Below are 19,492 nucleotides of genomic sequence, written 5' to 3'. Positions count from 1 at the left end.
ACCGTATCCGAGCTTAGATGATAATTGGTGGAGAATTCATCAATGCAAGAGGAAGCAAAACCACATTACAATCGCCATAATTACAACTATTAAAATAATAGTTCACCAACATACCAAGCTTTCTTCATTTTAAGGTTTAGGGAACAAAATTTTTGTATACTCCAGGGGATTAGTAGTGCTTTAATTCCTTCTACCTTTGTTACGCCTAGTAGCTACTTTCGTCCACCCGTCCTCGTCCACTGCAGCTGGCTGCTTCACCACAGGCTCATCAACTACCATAGGCTGGCCCAAATTTGATTGTGTTTCCACAGAATCAATTGCCATATCTGATGAATTGTTACCCAAGTTCTCGTTCCCATCATCACTACTGTTGTCGTCATCACTAGCATCCTAGAAAATTTTGCAAAAGTAAGCAACAAAGCAAATTATCACTGGACAACATTCTCCAATTACAAAAATGATGCATCACAGGGGCAAAATTCAAGAGCAACAGTTTCAATTTAGGGCACTTTTCCCTTGGGGGTGATATTAGTCAATATATCAAAGGCATCAACCTGGAATGGAATTTAACGGTTTGGGGCTGCTAAAAATAATAGAAGTTCAAGATATTTTATAAAATTCCTCAAGAATCACTTAAATAGAATTCAAGAACACGGCCATCAGGGGAAAACTCTCGACTAATAAAATAACAAGTAGAATATTACAGAAATGTTTCCATGCAACAAGTAGTTCAAACACAAACTATGAACAGACTAAAGCATGTATCATTTCAAATCCATCTAATTGCCAACAGCGCTGGCTTAACCAATGATACTTCAAAGGAAAATGGACATGTATTTGCTGGCTGGTGAAAGAAACCAAAGATTTTTTTGGATCAAGAATATAATATCGACAAAATGAGTGAAAGAAATCAAAGACTCGAACGAAAAAGGGAGATTGTCCTTAAATGTAGATGTTCATACTTGCTAACTTTGTGGTGCAAAAGGTTGATGTATATGATGTAGACACAGCTAGAATTTCTCAGCTCCTTATCCGGAATAAGATAAGGAATTGAGTTTTTGCCTCTTTTGTACAGTACACGTTCAGCATCTTCCTACTGTTGCTTTACACTTGATGAACAAAATGATTACCTTACTTATCAGAAAGAGTTCATATACTGGAACCTAACTAATTTGGGATTGAAGAGTAATTGATTGATTGATATACTAGCACGTTCCAGTAACATGCACCTCCCACCAACCATTTCAGCTAGGAAAATTGAGGAATATAGCGTTGTGCTTGTTATCTTATAAAATGGTTGAATATATTAGGTTTCTCATTCTTCTCAAGTTCCTACTTCCTAAGAACAATTAGCAAAAGTACACCGTGCATAATTACCTTCATCTCATACAGTTAACATTATCCAATACCTGAATTACCCAAGCTTCAATTGTAATAAATATGAATTAAGGCCTATATTACTTACACACAAGTAACCCATCCGACATACTAGTTCTTCTTCATCACTTTTTTCATGCATATGATAGGATACAGCGAAGTAGTAGGCAACCATCAAGAGAAAAAATTTCTAGCGATCACAGAGGAAAAAACATATACTGCCTATAACAAAGGGGATGCTTACTTGTCTGACATAAGTAGCAGGTTTCCTACCAACATTTGTTTCTCTTAGCAGTTTGATTGAATTGAAATTGCCTTCCAGGCACTCTTCATGCATAAACATCAATTTTTCTGCTACCTGAAAGAAAACACCGATATTAATTATTAGGGAAGCATACATCAGATCTCACTCCAAAGCCTTACACAAATGCATGATTACACGAACAATAAATTCTCCAATCACTGTAAACAACATAATTTAGAAAGGGTAAATCACCATTTTAGTCGTTATATTCTAAAATTGTACTTCTGCCTAGCAGGAACAGAACAACAGTTTGGTCAAAATTTAAGACAACAATAACAACTAGAAAATATCAAAGAAAAAGGCCCTGTCCCTTTCCTGATCTTCTTTTTGGTTCGCTTGATGCCTCATTGTACAAAGGTTAGAGGATAGAAGCGAGGAGAATGGGACATAACTTCTCATCCCTGATAAAAAAAAACAAAAGAGAGAATGGGGCAGAAGCAGAACTACGGAGAACTGGGAAATGGCTGCCTGTAGGGAGGTGGAGTACCACAAAGGGGAGGGCAAACCACAAACATGCTTCTTCAAGTTGTGGACTAAACTATCAATTGATTCCCAGAATTCATTTATATATTCCCATGAGATATCCGTAGCAAGTTATTACCAAGTCTTCTAAGCTTTATTATTACAGGTAAAAATAACACATCATGATATTCTGTGGACGTTTATCTCATTTCTCATCAATTAAATGAGGTAAACGCACTGAATTTAAGATATGGTTCTTAAGTCACCTTGATACTCCCAATTGAATTGGACAGTTTGGTTGTATGAAACAAAGCACCAGAGCAGCCATAAAGATTGGTTCTGAAGAGGACGCTAGTCATGCGATCAATTCCAGATTGAACTCATATCAGTATACTATTAATGTAATATTCTTTTTTTCCCCAAAAAATTAATTCATACTCCTAGCTTCCTGTTTTGGCCGAACACGAAATGGTAATTAGCCTTCTCCTTCGGAATCACCAAATGAATTAAGTTTGAAAGTGTAGTCAAATGCAATATCATAACCTTTAGCATAACCAAAAGGAGAGAATAGCATCAGAGTAAACATATTTGATTGATAACGACAAAAACCTTTACTGAGACCCCAATTTTTTTTCTTTTAATGACTTGTGCTACAATATAAATACCAGGACAATCTGGAAAATTTACACACTTGAATCACACCAGAAGCTTGCACACGGCATATACTTGTTGAATTATCTCAAATCGGATGAGATGTACTTCAAAGCCTGATTAAGTTTCTGGAAAATTAGAAGTGCTTACTTTTCAAAAAGAAAGCACTTACGAGGAGTTTGTTTGAAGTTTTCCAAACATAGGCATAAAAACTGCTCAATTTCATTGTCTATAAAATCATTTGCACGAATATTTTATGTTGTCTTAACACAGCAAACAGAGATGAAGGGATTACAGGACAAGGAGTGGGCACCGTACCTCCTCAAGACTGCCATCATTGACTTCAGTATTTAGAGATAACATGAACTCATCTAGAATCTCTTCTATATCATCCATATATACTTTTTCTGCATAATGAAAAACAATGAGGACCCCACAAAACAATAAAAGAAAACCAAGTTTTTAATCAAATACAATAAACAGGGAATAACACAAAGGTATATTAGCAGCTGGGAATAGCTTAAATATGTTACTCCCTCCATTTCAATTGATGTGTTGCTTCTCTTTTTAGTTTGATTCAAAAAGTTGCCTCTTTTTATATTTAGTAAGTTTTAAGTTTCAACATTTCCATTTTATCCTTGATGAAACTCCAAATGACATGCCATGTTTAAAACCACAAGATCAAAGGATATTCCATGCCTAGTAAAACTAAAACACATAAATTGAGACGGACGGAGCATTAATCACATGCAGAATTACCTTTGGAATTTGTGAAAGCCGAAAATATGTCGACATTGAGCTGATTGGATTTTTCACGAGAGCCACGACCACCCCAGTCGTTCTCGATAGCCATCTGAAGGGCCGTCCATCTACCTAGCACCAACCCGATGCCTTCCTGAAACTGTGCGGCCCCCTCAGCCGTCAGCTGAGCTGATGCGTTGCTGGCGCCGTTGTCCATTCTGAACAAAAAAAAGGTGGTGGGAGCAGTCACAGTACAGTCCAAGAAAGTTTTGGGAGCACACGCGCAGGCGGTGGTGTCTACTGGCGGAGTAAATTAGGGCTCCAATTTTGGAGGAATTTGGGTATACAAAAGAGAGAGAAAAGAGGTTTTTCAAACTCCTTTTTTAGTTTTTTTAATAACCTAAAAATTGAAAATTTGTTATAAAATAAAAACAATGCAGTAAAATATAAATAAGGAGGGAGAAGTGTTTTCTTCTTTCACTTTTGGTGTATCTTTCCATTGCAATTACATGGCCTTTTATAGGCATAAAAAGTAAAGATGATGGACATAAAGTATGATATTTAATCTTTAAGTTATTCACAACATGGGCATTCAATGTAGCATCCAATATACAAACTATTCATAACACTCCCCTTGGATGTCCATGTAAGATAATGTGCCTCATTAACAACTTACAAAAAAAAATATTGGGATGTACATAGTTATTTATAATATGCATTGTTTGCTGCCTCATTAAAAATCTTACCAGGAAAACCTAGTGGGACAAAACCTTGGTTAAGGAAAAGAGTGCACCGAGTAGTTACTCCCTCTGATGAAAAATCACTTAATGTCTCGAAGACGACGCATTCCAATCTTATATATCAACTTTTCAAATATTGAGATTGGTAATACTTTAGTGAACAGATCAGCCAAATTATCACTTGAACGAACTTGTTGTACATCTATTTCACCATTCTTCTGAAGATCATGAGCGAAAAAGAATTTCGGTGAAATGTGTTTTGTTCTATCTCCTTTGATATATCCTCCTTTCAATTGAGCTATGCATGCAGCATTGTCCTCATACAATATTGTTGGAACATTCTCTTTCGAAGAAAGACCACATGTTTGCTGAATGTGTTGAATTATAGATCTCAACCAAACGCATTCTCGACTTGCTTCGTGAATGACTATTATCTCTGCATGATTTGAAGAAGTAGCAACCATAGTTTGTTTTGTCGAACGCCATGATATGGTTGTACCTCCACTTGTAAATAAATAGCCTGTCTGAGATCGACCTTTGTGTGGATCAGACAAATATCCTGCATCTGCATAACCAATCAATGATGGCTTGGATTCATTTGAATAAAATAAACCCATATCAATGGTCCCTTGGAGGTATCTGAATATATGTTTAATACCATTCCAGTGTCTTTGTATTGGCGGAGAACTAAATCTTGCCAATAAGCTTACTGAGAAAGCTATATTTGGTCGGGAATTATTGGCAAGATACATTAATGCCCCGATTGCACTAAGATATGGTACTTCGACACCAAGAAGCTCTTCATCATTTTCATGAGGTCGGAATGGATATTTCTTTATATCAAGTGACCTCGCAACCATCAAGGTACTCAATAGATGTGCTTTATCCATATAGAATCGCTTTAAAATCTTTTCGGTGTATGTTGATTGATGGACAAATATTCCATCTTTCATATACTCAATTTGTAGACCAAGGCAAAATTTTGTCTTTCCAAGATCTTTCATTTCAAATTCTTTCTTCAAACAGTCTACTATTTTTGGAAGTTCCCAGAAGTTCCAATGATATTTAAATCATCAACATACACAGCGATTATAACAAATTCAGATCCAGACCTTTTTATAAAGACACAAGGACAAATTGGATCATTCTTGTACCCTTCTTTCAATAGGTATTCACTCAGGCGATTGTACCGCATACGACCTGATTGTTTCAATCCGTATAAAGATTTCTGAAGCTTTATTGAACAAGTTTCTCGAAAACTTTTATATGCTTTTGGCACTTTAAATCCCTCAGATACTTTCATAAAAATTTCGTTGTCTAATGATCCATACAAATAGGCTGTAACAACATCCATTAGATGCACATCAAGTTTTTGCACTACCATATTTATGAGATACCTGAAGGTGATAGCATCCACTATAGGAGAATATGTCTCCATATAATCAATTCCAGGCCTTTGGGATAACCATTGTGCCACAAGTCGCGCTTTATATCTAACGACTTCATTTTTATCATTTCGTTTTCGCACAAAAACCCATTTATACCCTACTGGCTTTATGCCTTCAGGTGTTCGAACTATGGGTCCGAAGACTTCACGTTTTCCAAGTAAAGTTAACTCTGCCTGGATAGCGTCTTTCCATTTTGGCCAATCATTTCTCTGTCTACATTCATTGACAGATTTTGGTTCAAGATCCTCACCTTGTTGCATTATTTCAACAGCAACATTATAAGCAAAAATGTTATCGATAACAATATTATTTCGGTTCCACCTTTTCCCGGTTAACACGTAACTTATTGATATCCCTTCATTCTCATTATTTTCAGGTACCTGGACCTCCCCTAAGGTCTTATCATTTGTTACGTCTTGAGGCTCTTCTTGAGCCACTACCTCTGTGTTATGTTCACTTTGATCACTTGCTCTTTTTCTTCTTCGAGGATTTTTATCTTTAAAACCGATTGGTCTACCACGTTTCAAGCATGGCTTAGACTCATTTGCTTTAATTAATTGTCCTGCCGGGATATCAACTGGAATTGGAGCATTAACATTTGAAATATGTGACTTAGTCACCCTTGGTAGGTCAGTGAATGCATGTGCCAATTGATTTGCAATATTTTGTAAAATGAATAATCTTTTGAACCTCTTGTTCACATTGACTTATTCGATGATCTAAATGAGACAGTGATAATGCATTCCAATCTATCTTCTTTTTCAGCTGCTTATTTTCTCCCCTTAATGTTGGATATACTGATTCATCAAAATGGCAATCAGAAAATCTTGCCGTAAATAAATCTCCAGTCATCGACTCTAGATATTTTATAATAGAAGGAGATTCATATCCAACATATATCCCCAACCTTCTTTGAGGACCCATCTTTGTGCGTTGTGGTGGATCAATTGGAACATATATCGCACAACCAAAGATCCTAAGATGGGATATATTTGGCTCCAGACCAAAAAATAATTACAATGGGGAGACTTTATGATAACTTGTGGGCCTTATCCGCACAAGTGCTGCTGCGTGCAAAATAGCATGACCCCATACTGAAATGAAAAGTTTTGTTCTCATAAACATTGGTCTAGCAATTAATTGGAGGCGTTTGATCAATGATTCTCGTAGACCATTTTGTGTATGAACATGAGCAACCGGATGCTCAATTGTTATCCCAGTTAAAATACAATAATCATTACAGGATTGGGATGTAAACTCACCAGCATTATCAAGACGAATTGTCTTAATTGCATAATCTGGAAATTGTGCTCTTAGCTTTATTATTTGAGCCAATAATCTCGCAAATGTCATATTGCGAGTTGATAGTAAGCACACATGTGACCATATTGTAGATGCATCTACCAAAACCATATAATATTTGAATGGTCCACATGGAGGGTGAATGAGCCCACATATATCACAGTGTATAAGTTCCAGAAATGCAGGGGATTTCATCCTAACTTTAATAGTTGATGGTCTAATAATTAATTTTCCTTGAGAACATACAACATAAGAGAATTCCTTAAATTGAAGAATCTTCTGATTCTTCATTGCATGTCCATGTGAATTCTCAATTATTTTACGCATCATATTAGAACCAGGATGGCCTAACTGGCCATGCCAAATAATAAAATTATCATGATTAGCAAACTTCTCGTTTACTACGGCATGTGTTTCAATCCTGCTAATACTTGTGTAGTATAAGCCGGAGGAAAGAGCAGGTAACATTTCAAGCACATATTTCTTACCGGACATTATTGTAGTAATATAAAGATATTCAATCTTTTCATCATTTGTAGTCTCAATATGATAGCCATTTTGGCGAATAACTTTGAAACTTAATAAGTTTCTTTGAGATTTACTACAATATAGTGCTTCATCAATAGCCAAATTTGTTCTTCCTAGTAGTAATAAATTGGCTCTTCCAGAACCTTCAATTAATTTTGTACTACCGGATATTGTATTAACATTCGCTTTTTTCATTACCAAATAAGAGAAATATCTCTTATCTTTTAAAATAGTGTGTGTTGTAGCACTATCCAGAAGACATATATCATCTTTATTAATCTTGAGTCCAACTGAAGACTGGGGAATTTTCATATTCTTCATAAAAAAAGACAAATAATACATCATAAGAAATATGAAAGACAAGCAGAAAAAAAACATTAAGAAATACATTAGGAATGTAGAAACTAGCAACACGTGATGCATTAGGAAAATACACTCAAGAAAAATAAACTAGTTCCAAACATAAAAATAACAACTTTTATAGCTTCATTCTTCACTAAGATGATTAGTTCTTCAGTTAATATCCTCAAAGAAGTCTCCAACTTCTAAATGAGTAATATTTGTTAGGCCTTCAAAATCACCATCTTTATATGCAAGATGTGCCTTAGAATCATATTTATTTGAGGGACATGCTTCATCATCATTATTTTGAAAGGTCAAGTGTGCCTCCACATTATTTTCTTTTTTCCTGAGGGAGGCTTGATAAAGTTTGACAAAATATTCTGGCGTACGACAAATGCGTGCCCAATGACCTCTCATATCACATCGGTGACACATACTAGTTTTATCTTTTGAATGATTAATTTGAGAACCCTTATTGTTCTCCAATTTATTTCCACTATAATGACGATAATTGTTTCGCCCCCTGTCACGTCCACGTTTACGACCATGTCCACGACCACGGTAATTATTTTGTTTTCTTTCAAACTTATCATATGCTACTAAAACATTCACTTCCGGAAATGGAGCTGACCCAGTGGGACAGGTTTCATGATTTTTTATTAATAGAGTATTATTCTACTCTGCCACAAGTAGGCATGTGATTAACTCAGAATATTTCTTAAAACCTTTTTTACGGTATTGTTGATATAGCACCACATTTGAAGCGTGAAAAGTAGAAAATATTTTTCCAATAAGTCTTCATCTGTGATAGTGTCTCCACATAATTTTAATAGAGAACTTACTTTAAAGATAACAGAATTATACTCACTTACGGTTTTAAAGTCTTGCAACCTTAAATGTATCCACTCATACCGAGCTTTCGGTAATACCGTAAGTTTTAGGTGGTCATACCGATCCTTCAAATTAATCCATAATTCAAGTGGATCTTTTACGGTTAAATATTCAGTTTTTAACCCTTCATGTAGATGATGACGAAGGAAAATCATGGCTTTCGCTTTATCCTGATTTGATGCTTCATTTCCTTGTATAATAGTATTTCCAAGACCTTTAGTGTCAAGGTGAATTTCAGCATCAAGGACCCATGATAAATAGTTCCTCTCGGTAATGTCAAGTGCCACAAATTCAAGTTTTGATAAATTTGACATAGTGAAAACTATCATAAAAGATGAATAAGTTAGAGAAATAATTATAATAATAAACAATTAATGAAAACAACACGAGTAAGGTAAAAGGAATGAAAATAGAGTTATATTATGTTAACAATCTACTATTTCATTTTATTCTTGCCATAAAGTAGAAATTACATATCGTTTCATTTCACTTTATATTATTGATATATATGTGTTAATAGAATTGAACGTGACTAACATTATTTATATGTTCCAATAAATATAAAGTAATTAAACTATAAAATTATTGCTTGTCAATTCATTTCTCACAGTTCTTCAAAATGCCTCAAAGATATGTTTTGATCCAGGGAGTCCATGAATATTATAAGTATGACATTAGTGCATAGCTAGTTTGATGACTTTGAGGTCCTCTAAGAGTTGAGCACGGAAGAAAATAGTTATTTAATAAATGCAATGCACTTAAACTATTTAAGATGCCCAAGCGCACAAGTAATCTGCAAACAATGAGCATATGATATGTACTGCCATAAATAAAATGATTATAATGATACATACCTTAATAAAATGGCTCAACTTAGCAGGAGTTAAGAATAAAATTAGAGTTTCATGCTGATAACATGTTATAAAATAAAAGCAATGCAGTAAAATGTAAATAAAAAGAGATAGAAAGAAGGGAGAAGTGTTTTCTTCTTTTACTTTGGTGTATCTTTCCATTGCAATTATATGGCCTTTTATAGGCATAAAAAGTAAAGATGATGGACATAAAGTAGGAGATTTAATCTTTAAGTTATTCACAACATGAACATCCAATGTATCATCTAATGTAATATCCAATGTACAAACTATTTATATCAAAATTAAATTTATTAAAGGAACAACACAAATATATATGTATATATATTTCAATCAAACTATTGTTGTCTATTCATTTGCCAACTAGATAAAACGACTTAAAATACTCTTTTATTATGGCATGACAATAAGAGATTTAAGTGTTCCGTTTTTGTAGCAATGAGATGTTTTATTGGTCTGTTAAATTAAGATGAACTTACACTCTGTTTGGATTATTGTTCCCCATCGTTTTATAATACATTGTATTGTATTGTATCGTATCTGTTTGACTCAAAAGATAACGAAGTCTTTTTGAATAAATCAATCAAAGAAAATGAAGGGGTAAATCTTAGCTAAGTATAATAATCTCTAGAACGAAAGATGGATAAGGAGAATACGGATAGTAAGATTTCTTTATCTATCCAGATCAACCAATCTTTTACAATAAATCTTCTCACTCGTTTATGTAAGCAAATTTACAATAAGTATTATGGATCGGCCAAGCAGTGCTCCTTTACAAGGTTGTTGTTATATATATATAAGGAGTGAAACCCTTTTAAGCTATAAAAGACAAATGATAAGGAATATTCAAAGGAATATTCCAAGTATCCCCTAATGGGCCGGTATTACAAGGGTCGTACAATCTTTTGTTTGTCTTAAGGTCGTCCTCCGCAGGTCGTCAGGTTACGAGGGCCTCGCCGTTCGTCGTACTCGTCGACGGTCATGGTTGTTCAAATTTGGACCCATACAGTATCGTTTTATGAATAAATGTTTGGATATATTGTATTGTTTGTTATTGTTAAATAATATTTTGCTGTTTGGTTTGATTGTGTCATATTGTACTGCAACTGATAAGTTTACTAAAATATCCTTAATTTGTTTAAATATTAAATTTATCAAAAATTATGCATAAAAATAATTCTATGAAACAAAACAGAAGAAGACAAAATACCTTAAGAAAGTAGAACAAAGGAACGAGACAGAAGAAGGCAAACCAAAGGAGCACAACTAAGTAGAATTGAGTTAAAAGCAAATTGAGAGAAAAAATAAAACAGAAGGCGGCAAAACACCTTTAAACTTGGAGGCAGAAATTTTGGAAAATAATAAAATAGGTCATAGATTGGAGATTTGCAGTTAAAATAGCAAAAAAAAGCTAAAGTGTAAAATATAAGAGTGGAGTAATAAGTTAGGGCATAATTGGAAAGAAAAATAGGAAACAATCCCACCACACCAAATCGATTGTTTCAAAAAAAGGGAATTTTCTTTGTTCCGGAACAATGGATTTAACAATACAATACAATCAATTTTAATAAAACAATCAAAACAAACATTATTTTGGAATAACAATACGATACAATGGGGAACAACCATCCAAACAAGCTGTTAAGTAAAGTAACCAAAAGATAAACTAACGAATAATTTGATTCACATACTAATTTTATGAATATTACAATTCAATAATATTCATATGATAATTAATAATAAATCCATTATTATGTAGTGATTAATAGTCAATGTATTATTAACTAATATCATTATTATATAGAGTATAAGAAGATGCAAAAACTAGAAATTGCAGAGGAGAGGAACCTCACCCCACTAGAAATAGCTACTGATTCCATGGGGGTTATTAGAATGCTAAACTTTGGTAATGGTGCTTATGATCCTATTCTTTTCGAGTGCATGTTGCTTATTCAAAAGCTGAACAGGATAAGGGTCAAGCACAACTATAGGGAATATAATGGAGTAACTTATCTTTTGGCAAAAGAAAGAGCCAACAAGGAATTTTTTTTGGTAGCTTAACTATGCTAATAGTTCCTCCGATATTTACAAATTAATTTTTTTAGGCAGATATCTTATAAACTATTTTTCCAAGACAAGTACCGGACTGCAATAGTAATAGTTCATACATTGGCTCAGTATCCTACTTTGCCTGGGAAACAAGCCTGCCCCTCTATGTATCAACCCAAACACTTAACTAGTTATATATAAAAATCATCCATTAAACCAAAACAAAAAAAAAGTATAAGAAGATGCAAAGACCAAATATATATAAATTATGCTGAATTTAAGAGATTAATTCTCCTCATTCAAGCAACCTTAGGGATGGCAATAGGATTGTGTGGGTGCGGGGCAGGTTGCGAGTAAGAGTTTTTTTTTCAAACAAAAACTTAAATATTTAAAATGCTAAGGCCCTTCTTCTAAGCTAAAATTGAACCCCTGTGCAGCTGTGATAAGAAAAACATAAAACTTGAATTCATTGTCCACAACACAATTATAAATGAAGTAAGTATTGAAGAAACTTATAATAGGTGAGAACCCATGATTTATTGGTCTAATAAGATTAAAAAAAAATTATTTGTTCTAAAAAAACACACGTTTATAACTATATTTTTTTTTTAAAATTTTAAACGTCCGATTTACTCTTAATAACATGCTAATAATAGAAATGCAATAAAATTTTAAAATCATAAGTTCAAAAATTACATTCTGATACTAGTTATCAAAAGTTTTTTTCTTCTTTCTTATCATATCCTAACCATGCATCGCCATATAAAATATAAAGTAGAAAATAATAGTCTAAGAGGGATAGTAACTTTGATGTGCAAGTTCAGATTTTACTATGCTAATCATATCATTTCTTCTTGTGAGCGTGATGTAGCCAACTAAGCATTGAAGAAAAGATTTTCTTTGTTACTTGAAGTAGGATACCTTTAAGCTTAAATAAAGAAGGAAAATTGGATGTACTTGTAGCTAGTTCTCCTATTTAAATTAATACTAAATAGCAGAAAAGAGAAAAAATGTACTATCAAATTCTCCCGAAAAAGAAACAAAAATTTGAAGAGTTAATGCAGGGCGGGTTGAAAATAGAAAATTATACTTTATGGGGTTGAAGTCTTTGCGGATTTACGCGAGTGTACCCGCAACCGTACCGCCTGTTCCGTTTGTCATCCCTAAACAACCTATACAAAATATTGTTATAGATTGTAATCTTTGTTAGAAGCAAACAAGATCACTATCAAATATATTTGGAGGGAGACATATGCATACTCTGTGAAGAGTGAAGGACACAAGCATAAATAAGATGGATAGTTCTTTTGTGTGACTTTATGAAAGAATTTAAGAATTTTATTTAGTTAATTTACTTATGTACCAACTGGAGTTACTAATGAATTGTCTTTTTTTGTTTTTTATTTTTGTTTTTCTAAGCCGAGAGTCTATCAGAAATATTCTCTGTTCTATGGGGTAAGGGTAAGGTCAGCGTACACATTACTCTTCCCGAACTCCACTTTGTAGGATTTTACTGGGTTAGTTGTTATTGTTATCATTGTTTCTTATGTACCAACTAAAAACAAATTAATCCCCAATTCAAACAGCCGAGTCAAAATTCAACTTAAAGGGACGCCTTTAAAAGTCAGAAGGATCGAACCGGTTCATTTGAATTTCACTCCCACTTTGAAGTCTTCACGTCCCTCCATTATCTCTCCAAATTCCCTCTCTCAATTTCTAGGGTTTTCTTGAGAATTTTTTGCAACAATGTCAGCTTCCACAGTATCCATCACAGCCAATCCAGCCTCGGGTTCAGCCCGTCGCCGAGCCGTCGAGAAGAAACAGCCCTCCGATTTAGCCGATTCCAACTTAGCGACCGCCGCTGCTGCCGCCGCGGCCGATCCAATTTCAACCCCCAACATTTCCTTCAGAAGCGACGGCCGAGATGCGATTCAAGTGGTGAAAAAACCATTGCCCAATACAAATGCTCCCACATCCTCTACTCGCCGTGCTAGCGGCTCAGCAGCAGCAGCAAAGAAACCCTCGAAACCGCCTAAGCCTAGGTGGTTGACTGTGGTTAGTGTATTCACTAAGAATTTGTTGCTGCTGCTTGTTTTAGTTGGTTTAATTCAGATGGTCCGTAGACTTGTTATGAATTCGAATAATGTTAACGACTCTGATGGTCTCGCTGTAATTTCTGGGGATTTTGAGGGAAAATTCGCTGAAATGGAGTCGTTTGTTAAGAAAACTACGAAAATGATGCAAGTGCAAATCGAAGTAATTGATCGAAAACTCGATTCAGGAATTAGGAGTGTGAGGGATGAGTTGAGTGTGAAGGTGGCTGAGAAAGGGGAGGAATTGGAGTTGAAGTTGAAGGAAGTGAGTGGCAGAACTGAAAATTTGGAGAAGTTGATGAGTGAATTTAGAGAGAAAGACTGGGTGTCCAAGGACGAGCTGGATAATTTATTTGAGGAGTATAGGAAGACTAAAGGTGACACGGAATTTGATGATAAGAGTTTGGATGAATTTCGGGCATATGCGAGAGAGGTAGTGGAAAAAGAGATAGAGAAACATGCTGCTGATGGATTAGGGAGGGTGGATTATGCATTGGCTTCGGGTGGTGGTCACGTAGTGAAGCATTCAGAGCCATTTATTACTAAGTCTGGTGGTGGTGATGTCTGGAGTTTGTTAAACCGGAATGCAGTTAGTAATGATGCTCAGAGGATTCTTACACCCAGCTTTGGAGAACCTGGTCAGTGTTTTCCCCTTAAAGGGGATAGGGGGTTTGTCCAGATCCGGCTCCGGACATCCATTATACCCGAAGCTGTCACCCTGGAACATGTTGCAAAGGTAACACTTTTTTCCATTGGATAGTAGTGATGATTCTATTGTATCATTTTTTTCTTTCTGCTTATGGTACTGCCGACTGTTTAGTATGATGCGTTTATCTGAGCTTCACGAGTATATGTGACTTTTTATGTGATTAGTAACTCAAAATGCATGAATTTAGGAAGCTTCTGACATCTTAGTCATTATGAGCACAATTGAATTTGAGCCTGACTTTCAGATTTCAATTGAAATTGATCGGTCTGAGCCTAGGTTGGGTCAGCATGAATTGAGCCTTTTTGTGCCTAGACAACATATTTGAATATGGTTATGGAAATTGAGAATATCAAAAGAAGCACAAGTAGATTTCATATAAATGTGTACAATTAAAAGTAAGTTTAACAGTTATAATCAGAATGAAAGTGTATCCCATCTAGTGTTGCTTACTAATTTGCATGCTTCATAAGTTCGCCTCAAGCCTCCAATTGACGTGCAACTTAAGGGTAAGGACTCGAAATTAGAAAGTGCATGCTCAGGCAAGGCCTTATTGAGTCTTCTCTTTCGTAGTGAGTTTTTTTTTTGAGGGGGTGAGAATCTTTAACCTAGAAGCGGCAAGCCCGTCCTACCTCATAACTGTTGTTTGCTTATGTTTGTGATAGGTACATACGTGCAGTTATGTGTTTATATATGTAAGTTTATGTCTGGTTGTGTTATTTTGAAATGCCTGCGCTAATCTTAACCAAAGGTCTTAGGAAAATGATTTATCAGCAAAAGTGTGGCATGAAGTAACATGCGTGTTCACCTTGCTGAGCAGCTGTAGACCTTAAATCACTTTTTTTGAGATATTTCAGTGAACGGTCCTAATGGCTAATGTAGGATGAAACTGTGTGAACAAACTATCACATTTGGGAAGTGAATTTTCATGAGACATGGTATGAAAACATTGAACAAGTTTTGTGTCCATTGGACTGAAGCATATATTTGTAAGCATTCTGCATGCTCCCAACCCCCCAACCCCAACCCCTGAGCCTCACAGACTATGATTTTTCACACTCTTAAATTGAAAAATTCATGGCGACAAGTTTAATGGCCTATTATCCACCGAGTTTCAAACCATGGACCGCAAGGTCTTGGAGATTTCTTTGTTATCAAAAAGAAAGTTTCACCATGTTTGCTATGTATTATTACTTCTCCTCTTTCCCACATTTTAGCTTTGATTATTTATGATCACCATGAAGTTTAGATTTTTCTGCCCACTGTGTCTATCCTGCTGTGATTAGCACTCTATTGATGCTAGTGAGTTTGCAGCGCTCACTTAATGATGCAGTATTGCAGTGTACTTGATGAACAATTTATATCATTAACTTGCTATATGTTGAATGATTTCTTGTGCTCCGACACCTAAGGATGTGGCCTTAACTCAATAAGGGACAAACACTAGGTGATTTCTTCCTATCTACCTAAGCCTAGGTGGGCAGAGTTACTCGGTACTTGTGTTGGCGGGAGGTAACAGGTAACCGGTGGAGCTTCTGCATACACCACACCTTATCACAAAAAAGATTTCTGGTTCTCTGCTGTTATGCTTCTTAGGTATCCAAGGTACTAACAACTCCTGGATATTTTTGAACAGAGTGTTGCTTACGATAGGTCCAGTGCTCCGAAGAACTGCAGGATATCCGGATGGCTTCATGATAAAAAAGAGACTGATCTAGCAGCTGATAGCGAGAAGATGTTCCTTTTGACGGAGTTCATATATGATCTTGACAAGAGCAATGCTCAGACTTTCAATGTTTTAGAATCTGCAGGCTCTAGTGCCATTGACACAATCCGGTTTGATTTTACATCCAACCATGGGATGCCGCACACATGCATTTATAGGTTGAGGGTACATGGCCGTGAACCAAACTCTTTGGTAATGCAGTCTTGATGGTAAAATAATTTAAATTATTTTGACATTCCTCTCCTTAACAATGTAGTGCTTTTGTGTCTCTGGTAGAACTCAATCCGACGTGTGAGTTGTAATCTTTTGGCTAAGTATGGATTTTAAGATCCTTCTCCTGTCATTGACCAGTACTGAGTTGGGGCTAGGTGTAAAAATGTCTTGTTCCTTTCAGCTACCGAACTGTAAAATTGAATGATTTGATTCCCTTGTATCTTTTTTTCTTTTTTCTTTTTTCTTTTTTGGGGAAATGAGATTCCCTTGTTATGGTGATGTAAAGATTATGACAATCGTGTAAACCCCATCATTTTTGTACTTGTTTTCTCGACAATCTTGCTTTTAGAGATGCGAAGGTATGTTTCCTAAATCATTACAACATTTTCTACTGTAAAACATGGCATTAGAGTCATTCTAGTGGCATAAGAGTCATTCATTATGGGGCGAGGGCTAAGAGCATCTCCAATGCTCCCTCATTTCTCCAAAATGCAGTCATTTTTTGCCAAAATGTGGCTGCAAAATGAGGATGAATAGTGTTACTCCAAATTCATCTCTTCCATTACTATTCATCCTTATTTTATTATTATTTTTATTATTTAACTCTTTTAATCTCTTTATTTATACCTAATTATGTTTATGAAATATTTTTATCATATTAATTTTACGTCTTAATTTTGGTGTATAATTTTGATAAATTAATTTTCGTGCATTTATTAAGTTTATGTAAAATTGTAAGTTAATTTTATTATAAGTTATAATTGTACAAAAAATATATAATCATCTCAAAAAATGAATGCAAATAAAAATATTAGATGTTGCTAAAATTAAAAAGTGAAAATTGAAAATACATTAAAGGAAAATCGAGAATGAGCGTGATCTTAATGCACCAATTCAAGATGATTGGGAATGTCTACTTCCAACGGTAGGAATAGTAGTAGATGAAAATCAGCGATTTGAACAATTTTTGGCTCAACACAAAAGAATTAAGGATAAAGATGCTCATTTTGTACTTCGTAATGCATTAATGAATAATTTAAAGGAACATACTAGAGGTGGAAGTTGAATATTTATATAATATTTAATCTAAATTTTACCATAATGTAATGTGTATTTAATTATCTTATATCTCAATGACTTCATTTTTATTTGAATTATCCGTTAATATATATAATCTATAATATTTGCTTACAAATTATATTATTTAAAATTTATCGTACAAAATAATTTTATATTAAATTTATGTGATGAATATTTAAAAAAGAGAAAAGATAGAATTTCTTTAATAGAAATAAAAAAACAAAATTTAAATAAAAGATAATAATATACTATAATATTCAAAAGAGAGAAGAATATAAAATGGAATATTATTTTTTGGAGTAAGAAATAGAGTAACTTTACTCCATTTTGGAGGAGAAAATTGTTTGACCAAAAAGTGTTGAGCTTTTTGTTAAACTAATTAATGATAAAGGAGAGGATGAATCTTAGTTAAGTATAATAAATTCTAGATATAATGTTGAAGGATATCAACAGTATGGGTAATGTCTAAGGGTGGTGAATATCAGATATGAGCTCAATGATTACCAATGAATGCCACAATAATAAGAACATGCAATAAATGTAGACAATAACAATAAATGTAATAAGAGGGAACTTATCACCCTAAATATTAAGTGACTTGGATGATTCTTTCACCTGACAACAACGTGGAAGGATGGGAAGTGAAGATGGATAAGAAATCCTCGAATCTAACAAATAGAGAGTGAATAATATATGTTGAGTCAAGTAGTCAGAGAACAAGACAATAGTTGTATATTCCTCTTTGTCAACTCTTTACAAAAATGTTCTTATCATGAAAAGTAAAGACCCCTTTTTGTTTTTTATCTCTTCCTATTTATAAGAGATATTTTCAAGAAACCCTAAAAAGTACAATGTAGGGAATATTCCCTTGGATATTTTGGTGCCAACCAGCCTTATAAATAGATGGAGGGGGGCTTCATTTTTGAAAATTTTCACCATTTCTCATTTCGCAGGTGCATTGCTTCCCTTTGATCTTCTTCTCCGATCTCCGCTTTCAATTTCTTGCAGCTTCCTCCATTTTAATGCCTCACTTCTTACCCAGTTAGTATTTTCTTCAGATTTTATTGCAAACGTTTTGCTACGGAAATATGTCCAACTCCGCTCATATTCATGACGAAGTTTCCGATGCCACTCCATTATCGGTGGGCCTTCCTCCCGGCGGTAAGGAGTTCATGGATGAAGAGGAAGAAAGCTTCCCCACCGTGGAGGAGATAGTTCCCAAGAACCCTTTGGTTAGAAACGATTTCCCAAAGGAACCCGCTCCTGCTCAGAAGCTTTTTGAGACGACACCGCCTCACGTAGCCGACCTCCGGTCTAAATATAGCATCCTTCCTCATGTCGAAATTGTTCCAGTTGGAAGCGACATCGTAGAGGTTCATCGACCCGGATATTGTGCCTTCTATGTCTATCCGTTCTTAATTGGCTATTCTCTTCCTCTCCTCCCGCTAGCGGAGGAGTTTTGACGATTTTACAATGTCTGCCTGGCGCAACTTTCCCCTTATCTATATAAGGTTTTCCTGATGCTGGCGAAGTATGCAGAGTTGGCCGGCTATGAGGTCAACCTTCGCTACCTGCTGCATCTATTTTCACTTAGCTTTTATAGAGGCACTCTGATATACTGCGACATCATGGGACCAAATGATTGGTGGCCAGGATGGATGATAAGACGAATAGGTGGTTTTGGCATAAGTACTTCTTCATCAAGACCGAGCACCTGGTGGCGGACCCGACTGGGTTTCCCGAGCAATGGAACTATAATCGTAAGTACCGTACCGTACGCCCATTATTTGCTTTCATTCTTTCATTTTCGGCTCACTCGCGTCGTCTTCATTTTTTAGCTGAGAGACGTACACCTTCTCCCGTCTTTGTTATTGAAGATTGGGTGGCTCGCGTGTTACCCCACACCATGGGAATTCGTGATTGGGCATCCTTCCACAAGCATTTTGGACCCAAAATCCCGTCCAGTA

General features: G+C 35.2%; 2 protein-coding genes across 2 annotated transcripts; one reads left to right on the top strand and one right to left on the bottom strand.

The window, feature by feature from the left end:
• Positions 1-24: 24 nt before the first annotated feature.
• On the bottom strand, positions 25-3,896 carry LOC107807895 (uncharacterized). Its single transcript, XM_016632348.2, has 4 exons — positions 3,554-3,896; positions 3,113-3,201; positions 1,622-1,735; positions 25-390 (listed from the first exon to the last, which is right to left on the bottom strand). The coding sequence occupies exons 1-4, from the start codon at positions 3,750-3,752 to the stop codon at positions 181-183; spliced, it is 612 nt and encodes a 203-aa protein (XP_016487834.1). The 5' UTR covers positions 3,753-3,896; the 3' UTR covers positions 25-180.
• A 9,441-nt stretch (positions 3,897-13,337) lies between these two features.
• LOC107804751 (SUN domain-containing protein 1-like) lies at positions 13,338-16,782 on the top strand. Its single transcript, XM_016628681.2, has 2 exons — positions 13,338-14,536; positions 16,143-16,782. The coding sequence occupies exons 1-2, from the start codon at positions 13,454-13,456 to the stop codon at positions 16,437-16,439; spliced, it is 1,380 nt and encodes a 459-aa protein (XP_016484167.1). The 5' UTR covers positions 13,338-13,453; the 3' UTR covers positions 16,440-16,782.
• The last annotated feature ends 2,710 nt before the right edge of the window (positions 16,783-19,492 follow it).

Source organism: Nicotiana tabacum, chromosome 7 (genome assembly GCF_000715075.1).
Source record: "Nicotiana tabacum cultivar K326 chromosome 7, ASM71507v2, whole genome shotgun sequence".
Lineage (NCBI taxonomy): Eukaryota > Viridiplantae > Streptophyta > Magnoliopsida > Solanales > Solanaceae > Nicotiana > Nicotiana tabacum.
Note: the sequence above shows the minus strand (reverse complement) of the source record. Positions and strands in the feature narration are given on the sequence as shown.